Consider the following 13,551-nt stretch of genomic DNA (forward strand, 5'->3'; position numbering starts at 1 on the left):
TAGAAATGATGACCTCTTGTGTGACTTAATTCAAAGAAATTGCAATTATTGGCACAATGCTGTGGTGTAAGTGGAATAAAACACTTTAGGACATGCTGATATAGGAAAATAATCAACGTTGGAGTGGTGTGACGCTGTTAACAACCCTGAAGTTGATATTATGTTTTATTCCTTACTTATAATCCACATTCAAATGAAATAATGCTCACAAACACACATTGCCATGGAAACACCCAACACACACACATAAACTCCTCAGCACACTCTAGCAGCAGTGCAAGGTCGTCTCCTCTCATACACACACCTCTCAATTCCATTAGTTTTGTACATATGAATGCATGATGTGTGTTGGTGAATTAGTTTACTCATTCATTGTAGGTATTCTTTATTTCTTTACTAATTTATGTGATTCTTATGGGAAGACCTGGCAACCCCAGGCTCTCCTTATCTCTCTTGTGATTAATACTGTTAGGACGTTTTATCAGCTAGAAGCTGAAATAAAGTCTGCAGTTTTGCAATTTGATCTTGATCTTCCATATACTGATCGTTTAAACATAGACACACACACACACACACACACACACACACACACACACAGATAGCATCTCATTCAACATTCAAGGTGTTTAATTCACTCATTATGTACAGTACACAAGTCAGAAACATACATAAATTCATTCAGATATAAAACATCTGTGATCCAAACAACAGATTTTTCTTTTCTTCTAAAAATTAGAAACGAGTACATTGAAGAAATTCTGAAGAACCCTAGCTAAGGCTATGGATGAGATTTTTATAGACTAAATATGTGTCAGATGGCTCAGCAAACCTGAATGTTTAAAATGTGTGAAGAATGTGAAGAGTAGAGCGCAGCTGTGTCTATATTAACAAGTACAGCAGGCTGCCACTTTGGCAGCTGTTTGTGACAATTTCACTTCTTGGTTAAAGATAGACTTCTGAATGTTTATTTTTGCGGCAGCTTTAGACAGCGAAGACATGTACGACTTTATTATTTTTGGCGAGTGAGGTTTGTGCACATATTTGTATGACTTGATGTTATTCCAACTCTTTTCCGAGAATTAAAAAAAATGATATTTTTAAAACTTTTAAAACTGGTTTTTAAAAATCCAGTGCGCATTGTACACAAATCCAAACCCCTACTCATGAGTAAATCATTATACGATTGATATCATGACATAACGGTCTCAAGGTGCAGACTAACCTTAAAAAGCTAGATGTGCATAATGACCAATAAATCCTGCTTCCAGCATGGAGCCATAGTGTTTATTAGTACAGATTGTATTTCTTCCTGAAACTTTATGGTGTTTATGATGCTGTAATGCCAGTGCAATAAGTTGCATACACAAACACCAGCTTTTTCTTTATATGGCTTTAGGAAAAAGTCAAACTCATGGATTCTTAAATTCTATGTATTCTTAAATGTCTCAGTATCCTTTAAATGCCCTTAAAGGAGCGGTTTGAGCCCTGTGCTGTCTGTAGGGCAAATTGCGATTGCAAGGAAAACTTTGACAGGTGTTCTTTCCATCCCATCTGACCCCACCCCCATTTCTGTTAAAATATGCATGACTTGTGGAAGGAAAACAGCCTGAGCAGGGCCTGAGAGCTTCCCAAAAGCATTGCAGGAAATCACTCATTCACACATAGAGCAATTAAGAGTAGCCAAACCAACTACTGTCATGTTACTGAAGGTAGGAGGAAACCAGAGAACCTGCAGAACATGTAAAAGTCTTTACAGACAGTAACCCACAATCACGATCGAACCATAGACCCTGGAGCTAGGAGGCAGCAACACTACCCTTTGCACCACCATGCCCACTGTGGTTGAAATTACTTAATTTCTTTATATTAAGGGAAATAGAACCAACTATGATTGGAGATGATGGAGATGATTTCCAGACCAGAAAAATTTAACAAAAAAAGGCATAAATGTAACAAAATATTATGAATGACAGTTGTTCTAAAGTATTTTTGAAATACTATCAGTTTATCATGTGTAAAACATGTTTAGAAATTACAAACTGAGCTCCTGAGTGGTGCAACATACACACAGAAAAGCATTTGCCCAATCATTGAGAGATTGCACGTTCGAATCCTGACAATGCCACAGCCATCTGTGGATGGGAGCCACAATGGAGCAAAATTGGCTGGGCTTTCTGGGTGGGAGGGATGGCATACTCTCTTTCCCCTGTCAATCACAGTGAAACTAGCCAATCATGGGGGTCTGTGAGCTCATGTATGCAGAAGAAGGCAGAAAGCGTTTTCCTCCAAGTGTGTTACACTGTGCTCAGGCGGCTTGAAAAGATACATTTGGCTGGCTTCACATGTCTCAGAAGACGTATGTGTTAGCCTTTAAACTCCCCAGTTGGTAGCTGTTATGTGTTAGGTGAGAGCTGGATAGTGGGTGGGAATTAACAGGTGAGCAAATTGGGAAGAAAATGGAGGGAAAAAATTAAAAAGACCTTACAAACTGCCCATTAAAGTTCTGCTATGGCTTTGTATCTTTTCTATTGTGACATGACTGAAGTTAGAAGTTGCCTTTTGGGGATTAGAGGAGCAACTCCAGGACTCGGTTAAATGCAGAAATTCTTTGTACAGACTCATGCGAATTTACACCAGCATTACTAAAAAGAATTGTTGCATTGAACTAATCTATTAAGGGATCAAGACTAGATAGAGTCTAAGAATCCAGGTTTTAAAGAATGTTGGCTCTTACTATGGTATGATTGGTTTTATTTAATAATTAATGTAGCGATTTCAATTGTTTGGTGAATTTGTTGTTATTTAGCCCTCATGTAAAAATGTAAGAATTGATCTTTCTGATATGTCCTTATAAACTCTGCTATCATTGAATATGGTACTAGACCAATGCTCAACAATGGTGTTAGAAGTGTCGTATGCTCAGATACACATGGAATGCTGTTCAAGTGCTCTAAAATTTCAAAAACGGCATGTTGGGAGGCAGTGATCTGAAAATTATGTTGCTACCCTGGTTACTAGAAAGTACCCTGACATTGTTTGTTGCTCTCTCCGTGCCCAGCACTTTCTTCCAAATTGGTAGATGCACTACAAAGCCAGTTTTCACCAGGATTTAGGGATGAAAAACTAGTCTTGGATCTACTTAAGAGGCAACATTTTACCAAGAACAGAACAACCAACCCAGCGCCAACCCAACAAACGTAAACAGCGAGGAAATCTCTGTGATTTAATAGTATTTACTGGAATAAGAGGCTACATGCTGGATTGAGTGGGTTGTGGTTAGATACATGAGCACAGAGAGAGCACATTAGTACATCATGATGGTTCTTTTAAAGGGATTAATACGTGGCAATATAAGATTGTAGACTTCGCATTGTATGTGCTGTGTGTGCTTATAAAACACTGTTGTTTGAACAGTCATATTCAACATCACTGTCCCTTGGCATGGCTGAAAAGTTAAAAAAACAAGCTTTTTTGTTCATCTTTGAATGCATTAATACGTGCTGCACAACACAGAGATTACAGGTTTTACAGTTGGCCAGTAACAACTTTTTAAAAAAAAAAAAGTGGGTACAATCCCAAATGGCTTTTTACTAAGATACATTTGAGTATTAAATGTAGAAAAAGTAAAAACGATGTACCTCCAAGTGGCAGATTAAAAAAAAAAAACATACCTGAGACATTTTTTGCATGTGCAGTAGACATTAATGCTGGTCCACTACTTTCTCTGAGCGCTCCATCAACCTTATGACCTCCTGTAATAGTAGAAAACGTCCTCACTTCAAAAGTGAAGGACCGATCAGTGGCAGTGATTAAGGTTATAGAGTCGACAGAATGCTCAGATCACGGCTACAAACACATCAATTATGTCTCCAAAAGATCGAGAAAACAACATAAAATCGAACCCTAGAAAACACTGTGGCAGTGAGGGGCTGTAGACATGATGTGACAAGACAAAATGTCCGATAATCTTCTCATAAACACCACATTCTCCAAAATAAAAGAATAAAAATTAAAAAAAAAAAACACAGCACATACATATATTTTTTGTTCAAATGATAATATTGCACTTTGTGCATAATTAGTTGTTATGATTGAGCTACCATAATTTTCAGTTGGTCTACTTTGCCTAACTAACAGACCAGGGCTGAAACTCTGCTATTAAGTAGAACTAGTCTTGAAAAAAAGTGAAAAAAACAAAAAAAGCTTAGCTTTAGCTTTTTTTCCTTTAAAAAGAAATTACAAAACAAGTTCATTCCAGCCACATTCCTTAAAGCATGCACATATCCAAGCCTATTAATGTCTTTAAAACCCCAAATTCAAGAAGTAAGTTGCATATTACAGTACTTTGGTGAGGGATATGTATATTTCCACTCCCCAGGCATATTACCCTCTTTTCTTAATGCAAATGCCCCAAAGCTCTTAACATCACTTCACTTTACAGTACAGAAGTGTTTCCCAAATCAGCCCTTAGGCAAACCTCCAGGCAGTGCTATTTTTGCTCTCTACCAGCTTCCAAACCAGCTGACCATATATTCTTTGCTACAGAGTCAGATTTTTTCTATATCTAGCTCCAAAAAGCTTAGTTCAGGGGTTTTAAACTAAAATCTGTAATAAAATCTGCATTAAAATCTATCTGCATAAAATTCCTTGTTTACAAAATTCCAGATAAGCTACTACTAAAATTGCGACAACTGTTACATTATAACGCTTAACCATGCTTCATGTTTTGTTTATGGCTATAAATAAGACAATTTGAATTTGAAGGTTTTGTAGTGGTACTTTACATTACCAGACTCTCACAGGTGGAGAATAAACTCATACTTCTCTGTCCAAATTTCTTGAAATAATCTTTTTTTTCTGTTGACTTTTGTTTTAAAATCGTAGTGATGCCATCAATTCACAAATCAGACAATCGAGAGTAAATGAAATGTGAAAATTAACCCCTTTCTGACGTATTCGCATTAGGCTCTTATGTAAAATCATTTACATAGTTGCACGTGATTGGATAAAGCATGACAGAAGTCGAGCTGGTTCAGATTTAGTAAACGAAAGTCATTGAACAATGGCAAGTGTTTTCATCTCTGCTACAATATTTTTCTAGTACTTGGTTCGGTCCGCTGAAATACTTTACAGGGTTCGCATGCAGACCATGGTCCACCATTTGACGACCCCTGTTCTAGATATGTAAAAGTCTGTATACAGATGCATGAAGATGCAATCAGATTGCAATCTCTAAGATTCTGAATCTTGTGGCCAGATAAGTGTACAAAAGATGTCATGGTTCACAGAGAGTCTGAGGCTGTAACTACCAGCCTACTTAATGACAAAGGTGAAATCCCACAGTGTACCTCAAACCCTTTGAAATACAAGTATGGCCCTGCTTTAACAAACAAGAAAGACAAGCATCCAGACTCCTAAATCCTGGCACGTGGTTGTGGATGAAGTCTTCCCGAAATGCCTTGTCCCTTCCTTTGCTTAAATGCAGATTGCAGACTTATGAGCACTTAGATTAACACTCAACATGAAAAAAGTACACTATGTACTGTAAGAACTTATTTCCTGACCCATGATTGGCAGTGCTGTAATGTGTTGGCATCTTTAGACTTAAGCCAATCTGCACTAGCATAAGGGCATGTATGATTTCCAGCTAATCACCAAAGCACTGGATAAGCACGACTGCCAACACTTTCAAAAATAACAGCACATGTTTGATTGTTTGGCTTAGGCCATGTTTTCAGAAGCTCAGAAAGAGCAGCAATCAGGACCATCTGGTGGTTCCTGAAGACCAGGCTGGGAAACACCACAACAATGAAAATACAGAGAACAATACACAAGCCAAAAGAAAGAAAAAATAGCAAAAGCATTTGCATAAATTCTGCTTCTCTCTTTGTATTTAAATACTGATAAAGGTAGTAGAAGAAGAGACTGAGGAGAGGAGTTGAAGAACTGTAGGAGAGGAACTGAAGAAAAGCTCACTTAGGGAAGCACCTGGTCAGACTTTGATGTTTCTCTCATAATAGCCCAATTATAGTGAGTTGCTGATGTCTTTGTCTGGTTACTAATATAGTTGCTAATGTTAGCTGCCCAGCTTTCTCTCACCTGTTCCCCTAATAAAGAAGGAACACTAAGCCTTGGCTTTAAATAGTTCCTTTACTTTCTGCCAAAGTCATTTAAGAGCCAGCTCCGTAGAAAAGAAGGCAAAGCGTTTGGTTTTCCAGCTAATACTAATGCGAGTCAAATTTGCCTTTGTTAAATAAATGGATTTCCAATCTGTCCTTATGTAAAAATCTATTTTGTTGCCTTTTCCACTGTATTGATTCTAAGCAAATTTTGGCTTAATGGCTGCAGGAGAAACAGGAGCATCCGAAATACCGATGTTAAAGACGTAAATAAACTCATTCTGCCCTTTTAATCACATTGATTTCACTATTTTAATTAAAGTAGGACATACAGATCAACCTTCTCCTGGCTGGAGATCATGAGCTAAAACATGAGCTGAGTTATGGCTAGACTGCAGCTTTTGTTGCTCCAAACCTAAACAGTTCCTCTTTCTCAAAGAGGCTTGTGTATGTGACACACCAGAAAAAGAACATGTGACTGTCTCTCTTTTTTTTCCCTCCGACTTTCTCCTGGCAGTTTTCTGTCAGTCTGTGGTTTGTCTCCACGCCTGTGCTAGCTCTCTGCACTGTTTCATCACTATCTGTGGAGTGCATGCTCAAGCACTTATGCTCGAGTGTTGATAATATAGACCTAATTGTGTCTCATTGAAATATTAGCTCCGAGTGTGTACATGTGTGTGTGCATGGACATGGGACACCTTAAACCTTGTTTTAACCCAAGCATTACCAATGGATCAGACCACACACACACACACACACACACACACACACACACACACACACACACACACAAAGACACTAAATGTACTCAGTACTAAGTAAGGACACTAAAAGTGGAGTGGTCTTAAGTATTGTCATTCCTTTCCATCTTTATCTCCACTAAAGGCTAAGAAGTCTCTTTAGAGCAGTCGAGCTTGTGCGTGTCACTTCTTATAGACGTAACCCTCAAGGCTGCCTCCATGTCCTCTGCACTCTTGTCTCTTTGGCTAGTGAACTAAACGAAATCTTGCTGTAAGAGCATTATCAGCAGACCCCTTCCCTGAGTGAGTTCTCTCTCTCTCAGCCGCTCTCTCCCCGTCTCTCTGATAAACAAGGTGCAATGTGTACATGCATGATTCCTCTCTTTCTTTTCTCGTAAAAGGCATGCAATTCGAAACACGCCACGGACGGACGAAAGCTAATAATCAAATAATAAAAGCTCCCTCACAACAAAACAACACATTTCATTTGCACAACAGAGTGTGCTTTGTAAACATGCCTTTTTCAATGTCATACCTTTATAATAGCTTCCTTTTTTCCTCATAAATGCAGAAAGAAAAGCTTTGAAATAATTATTAGATAAGAGTTATTTGTATATATGAAATCTCTGAATAAATTACAAGCTTCATCCCATCTTCCGATAAAGCTAAATCATTCTATTTTTATAATGATTTGGTAACTAAATAGCGAATTATATATATATATAGTTGAAATGAAGTCATTTAAAATCATGGCACTACATAATATCTCAAAGTATAAAGATATAACCATTTTTTTTACTCATTTCTGCGTGCACTTTTCTCTTTTTTCTCTTTCTCTTCTTTATGATACGATATGTAGGGATGATAGACTAAAACAAAGACAGAGGACATCTTGGGGCAGGGCACTGTGATATAAAGGTGCCATCAAGTTTACATGAAGTAGACTGGGAGAGAAGAAAAGGAGCAACGAAGCAAATATCTGTTAAATATCTGTTAGATAACCCCACATTATTTTCTTTAGCAAGACTCAGGGACAAAACCGAGCATAAACAGTCATTTTCTTCCATGACAATGATCCATGGCAGGAATGACACTCTCATGCAATTTTTTTTTTCCAGAAAATAACAGGAGTAGTTATAAGGTGATCCAAGACATTGTTGTTCCTGTAGCATGTTGCAGTGGAAGTCTGTCACCTTTTCCTGACGGCTCTTCCGCTCTTCTGTCCTCTCCCAGCCCTCGTATTATCCTTGAGACTCTCCAGAAACAAGAATCTCAGAATATATGTTTACTCTCCCTCTTGCACTCTCCCCATCATCCCTCTCATGCAACATCACAACACTATCTAACACATGGGAATGGAGTGGTTGGTGGAAATGGGGTTTGGTTTGGTAAGGCTACTCCCTATCCCTTACTATCAGGATTCAACCCCCTGACTCCATTTTAAAGATGGTAATAGAGGATCAAACGTAAGCTGACTCGCTGGACTGGGTCCTGCCCAGGTTGGGAGGCTGTGACAAATGCGCCATGTCCTTCTTGCGGATCTCACAGATAGACTTGCGGCGTGCCTGGACACCCCGGATGGCCGTCTTGATCTTCCTCCAGCCCAGATGGTTGAGCTCAGCCAGGTTGAGCACCACACAGATACCACTCACGGCAAACATAAACACCAGGAAGACTGTCTTCTCGGTGGGGCGTGACACATAGCACTCCACTTCTTTTAGGCATGGGTAGCGATCACACTCAAAAATGCGTGGTACGCTGAAGCCATACAAGAGGTACTGGCCTGCCAGGAAGCCGATCTCCAAGGCGTTACGGAACACGACCTGGATGACGTAGAAACGAGAAATACCTTCTTGCCGACGTACTTTGGAGCTCTTGCTGTGGGTCAGGCCACGTGCTACATTAGGGATCTCTTTGACCTCTAGGCAGTCGGGCTCATCTTTGCCACCGCTGCTGTCTGGGTGCTGCACCAGGATGCCGTTGACGTTGCGCACTTTGCGGGTGCCTTCTCGGGTGTAGTCCTTTTCCAGCATTGGGTAGAGGAAGGAATAGCGGCGATCGCGCTGTTTAGCTGACTGGTGCACAGAGTACGTGATGAAGCACAGACTCGGCGTGCACACCAGGATGATCTGAAAGACCCAGTAGCGGATGTGTGAGATGGGGAAGGCCTTGTCGTAGCAGGCCTGGTTGCAGCCGGGCTGAAGTGTGTTACATATGAACATTGTCTGTTCGTCCTCGTACACCGTCTCACCCACAATGGCTACAATGAGGATCCGGAAGATCACGACCACCGTCAGTAGAATCCTGAGAAAAAAAAGGGAAGAGTGTGTAAAACAAATTAGAAAACCTTATGAAAGCAAAAAGAGGCTTCTGCTGACGTAAATCTTTTCACTCACATGCTAATTAGCCATATTTGTGCTATTCAAATGAGCCTTTTTCGTGCTCATGCTTTTCATGGCCGTCTCTGCTCGTTTAATGAAGTAGCCTATTTTGAAAGTGAGGGCTGACGTAGCCACGCACTCAACCACTAATTATAGCAGCGCCTTCCGTGCCATTAAACCCTGTTTATACGGGTAACCTTCATCAGCGAATTTCAGACCAGATGTTTCATTTCATTTACACATGATCGCAGACAGTTCTATTCTTTCTCTCTATAGCAATGTGTATTTAGCACAGAACAGTTCATAAGCATATACAACCATTTCTGGAGATGTGTTTAGAATTGAGAGAAATAGACAGAGGCTGTTTAGTGTGTACAAGGATTGTTAGTGCATATACTTTTATATATTATATTAGAAGTATAAAAATGTAATTGTTCATATATCAGTATCCCCGTTCTCTTTACATTACAAAAGTTACCACAAAAATGACAAATTAGGTATGTTGATAACCTAACCAAAACAGCGAGATTATATATATATTTTTTTAATTAAAAAAAAAAAAAAAAAATATATATATATATATATATATATATATATATATATATATATATATATAATTGCAATATTCAGGTGCAGCTTGTATAAATGGGCTAGCAGGCATCCACATTTGATATTTTTTATGTTAATGTCTTATTTCGGATCTTTCTGGAACCAAGCACAACAGCACCACCAATGGTCATAAGAAAAATACACAGAATGGTATGAAGTAGCAATACAGGAGCTGATTTGTTTCTTTCTAGCCCAGACTGTAGATTCATGCAGCCTAATAGCAGGCTTTTCCCTTTAAAATGCCTTTAGAGGAGAAATTAAAATTGTTTTTAACATGTTTGATATTCGGCGGAAACATGACATGAAGCCAGTAGGGCATTACAGACTCGAAACACTGCATATATACCTTTAATGGTGTGCGTGTCGTAGTTTATTCCACACATTTATTATTTATTCATTCTTATTATGCCATCAGTGAAACATTGTGATATAACACATTGCTCACTCCTAATAGTTTCACTGTCGAGCTATTGATAAATATTACATTTTAGCCCTCCTATCTAATATCATGAGCAGCCGTCACTGTACAATGTACGATGTACAATTCCATCATTTTGCTTTATATTTTTTTTTTTTATTAAAAAGGGGAGCCACCTGCCCTTTCAGCCCATGTGCAAAGGTGTTTAATAAATAATATAATTCATTTGGCCAGCCCTCTTGCTTTCTAATCCAAATCATAATGGATTTGCATTCCAGCTGTGTGGTCAAAGAGGACCAAGAATAATCTGCATCAAATCACACACAGCATTGTCCAGCTTGGGGAGGAGGAATCACCTCCTGAAATCTGGATTCCGTCCAAGCTGAAAATGAAAAGGCTTCTTGCTGGAAGACACTTGAGGAATGTCAGATACATTATAATTCTTCATACTGGAAATGTGCAGTTGTGTACAGTTACAAATACAAAAGGGGGAATGCATGAAAGCAAGAATGAAAGGGAAATCATTTATAAGGTATTTATGCAGGGACACACACACACACACACACACACACACGTACAGAGGAGATTAAAAAAATGAAATGAAATGAAATGGAAAACAAAATCTCATCAGAAAATGAATTATATAATGCTTCCACATGCAAACATTTAATCTGTACTGGAGCCAGTAGAGGGATTCTTGCATTAGTAGTTGTTTTAATGCTATCCAATAGCTTTAGATTATCCATCCCCAACCCCCACCTACTCCTTCTTTTCATGAGCGTTTTTTTTCCCCCCTGATATCAAGTGTGTGATCATTTCTAGCATTTTCACGCCCAGTGAAAAAGGAGCAATGTGAAACATTCAATTTATACTGTTAATTCTTAACAATTATTTAAATAACACTTTGTTATGCACTCTAAGTCATTATTAGTCAAGAGCTAAAAAAGTGATTTACTGCATGACACGGAAATCAATAATTCTACTGAAAGCTCTTCCTTTGACAAATTGCTGCAGAAGTTTTGCAGGCTGTTGCATTATATTGCACAAAATCTGCCAGCTGACATCATGATTTATTTTATTCACTGATGATGACTGTAGTGTGTGTGGGAGAAAGAGAGTAACGAAGCCAGTCACCCTGTAGCTACTTAGTCAAGAGAAGAGAGGCAATAAGAGTGGAGTAGAGAGGGAGATTGGGGGGAAGCTGGGGGGGGGGGGTTTACCCACAACTCCATCCTCTTTTGCACCCATCTCTCTGCGCCTGTTGCCACGGCAACAGCACAAGGCAGAAAGAGCAGGAGAACAAGAGAGAGAGGTCGGCATGAGCCGAAGCAGTTACTGTATGAGATAACGACCGGCTATTGAAAGACCTGCTGCTTTTTCACCCACCAGCTGCCTGACATGGTGGTAGATGAGAATTTGCACACCTGATATTGACTCATTTGTATCCACCAATGCCTTCTGTGAAAGCACACAGGCTTTAAGACAACCACTGGCAACCCCTTTGTGCAGCCACCCATGAAATTAAATTCTGTTCAGTGCAATCACTCACCATCTTTCAAAGACAATGGGCTGCTATATAGAAAATGAAAGATAAAGAATTGTACAGATTCATATACGTTAAAACGAGAGCTTAAAACACTAATGGTGTTGGATTTACTAGCTGATGATTGTAGCCTGTGGTGTTCATGGCCAAGCTGTAGGTGCTTTGGACAACGTTAGCATTGTGATTTTCTTTGCTTATTCTGTACAATCACATGTTTGCTGGTCTCTAAGTACGAAACACATTAAAAGAGCAAAAATGCATCAGAAAATGCAAGAGCAAAACAAACAAAATGTGATAGCAAAACCAAAAACGTAACAGCAAAACCAAAAACATAAGAGCAACACCAAAAAAAATACAACAGCAACGCCAAAAAGACGACAAGAAATCAAAAACACATTACCATGAACTCAAAACAGAACGGGTAGGTCCTTATTGAACATCACACACTCGTTGCTGATTGGACAGGGCGTATAACTATCATGAAGGGAAACAAATTGGACATTTTCAGTCTGATATCTAGTTATCCTAGGAACTAATATTTCATGCGAGTTTGCTTATGTTATTATAGAGAGGAGAAGTTCTTTCTTCTGAATAACCTTCCTTCCTTTAGGTGGGTTCTTCAGCGTTCATATTAATGCTGTGAAAAGTTGACAGAATATTTAAAATAACTTTAACATCAGTAAATTTATTTAGGCTAATTTTTCCTCTAATTGGAAATATCCTCCAGCTCTCTGTAACCGATCAGCAACAAGTGTGTGATATTGAATAAGGACCAGGGTCCCCAGTTCAATCCTGATCTTCAGTTACTGTCTGTGTGGAGTATTGCATATTCTGTCCATGCCCATGTCGGTTTGCTCCCATCTCTCAAAAATATAATAGTAGGTGGCTTGGACATAGGTCTATGAGTGTGTAGTCATTTATGTGTCTTAAGGCTCGAATATACAACATGGCCAAAAGTATGTGGACACCTGTCCATCATGCCCTTATGTGGTTTTTGAACATCCCATTCCAGACTTAGTCCTCTCTTTGCTGTTATAATGAACTCCACTCTTCTGGGAAGGCTTTCCACTAGATTTTGGAGTGTGGCTGTGAGGATTTGCTCATTCAGGCACAAGGGCATTCATGAGGTCTGACCCCGATGTTGGTCTGGGGCTCGGTCAGTGTTCCAGGTCATCCTGAAGCAAGCGTGCCAGTTAAAGTCTGGAGAAGAACTGTGGCAGGTTCTCCAAAATGCTCAGTAAATCTTATTATAATTTCTTATTTCTTAATAAAACTGTACATATTGTACTGGAGACTATTGATGTTTTTTTTTTTTAAAGCAAAGGGTTGTCACACCAAATAATGATAACTTCAAATATTGATAACTTCAACAAAATAGACCTCAAGTTATAACTATAATGTGTTATTTTCACCCTGCCAATAAATAACCTCAGAAAAGCTATTAAATTCTTTAAATAATAAAGCAAAATCAGTTCTTAAATCAGCTCTTAAATGCTCAAAAAGCAGCAAGGTAGTTCCTGTGGTTGCACGGTTGACTTTCTAGAGCTGAAAAGTCACTTTTTTCTGGTGTCTTTTCTTCTTCATCGTTTGTCAGTGAAGGATATTGTGCAAAGCCCGGTGTCCCTGTTGTTCGTCTACTTGAATAATTGAATTTTATGCTTTCATAGTGTGCTATACAGATTCCCATCCCCTGGCACTGAACCCTTTTGTCCTTGTTTTGAGGATCTGACTTTGGAAAAAG

General features: G+C 39.0%; 1 protein-coding gene across 1 annotated transcript in view; it reads right to left on the reverse strand.

Annotated features, from left to right (window-relative positions):
* Nucleotides 1–604: 604 nt before the first annotated feature.
* LOC113543395 (gap junction delta-2 protein) overlaps nt 605–13,551 on the reverse strand; it is a 29,994-nt gene continuing 17,047 nt past the window's right edge. The window contains exon 2 of the mRNA XM_026941534.3: nt 605–9,163. Within this exon, the coding sequence (XP_026797335.1) occupies nt 8,320–9,163 (844 nt within the window). The 3' untranslated portion in view covers nt 605–8,319. The remainder of the gene's footprint in view (nt 9,164–13,551) is intronic.

This window comes from Pangasianodon hypophthalmus, chromosome 21, assembly GCF_027358585.1.
Source record: "Pangasianodon hypophthalmus isolate fPanHyp1 chromosome 21, fPanHyp1.pri, whole genome shotgun sequence".
Classification (NCBI taxonomy): Eukaryota; Metazoa; Chordata; class Actinopteri; order Siluriformes; family Pangasiidae; genus Pangasianodon; species Pangasianodon hypophthalmus.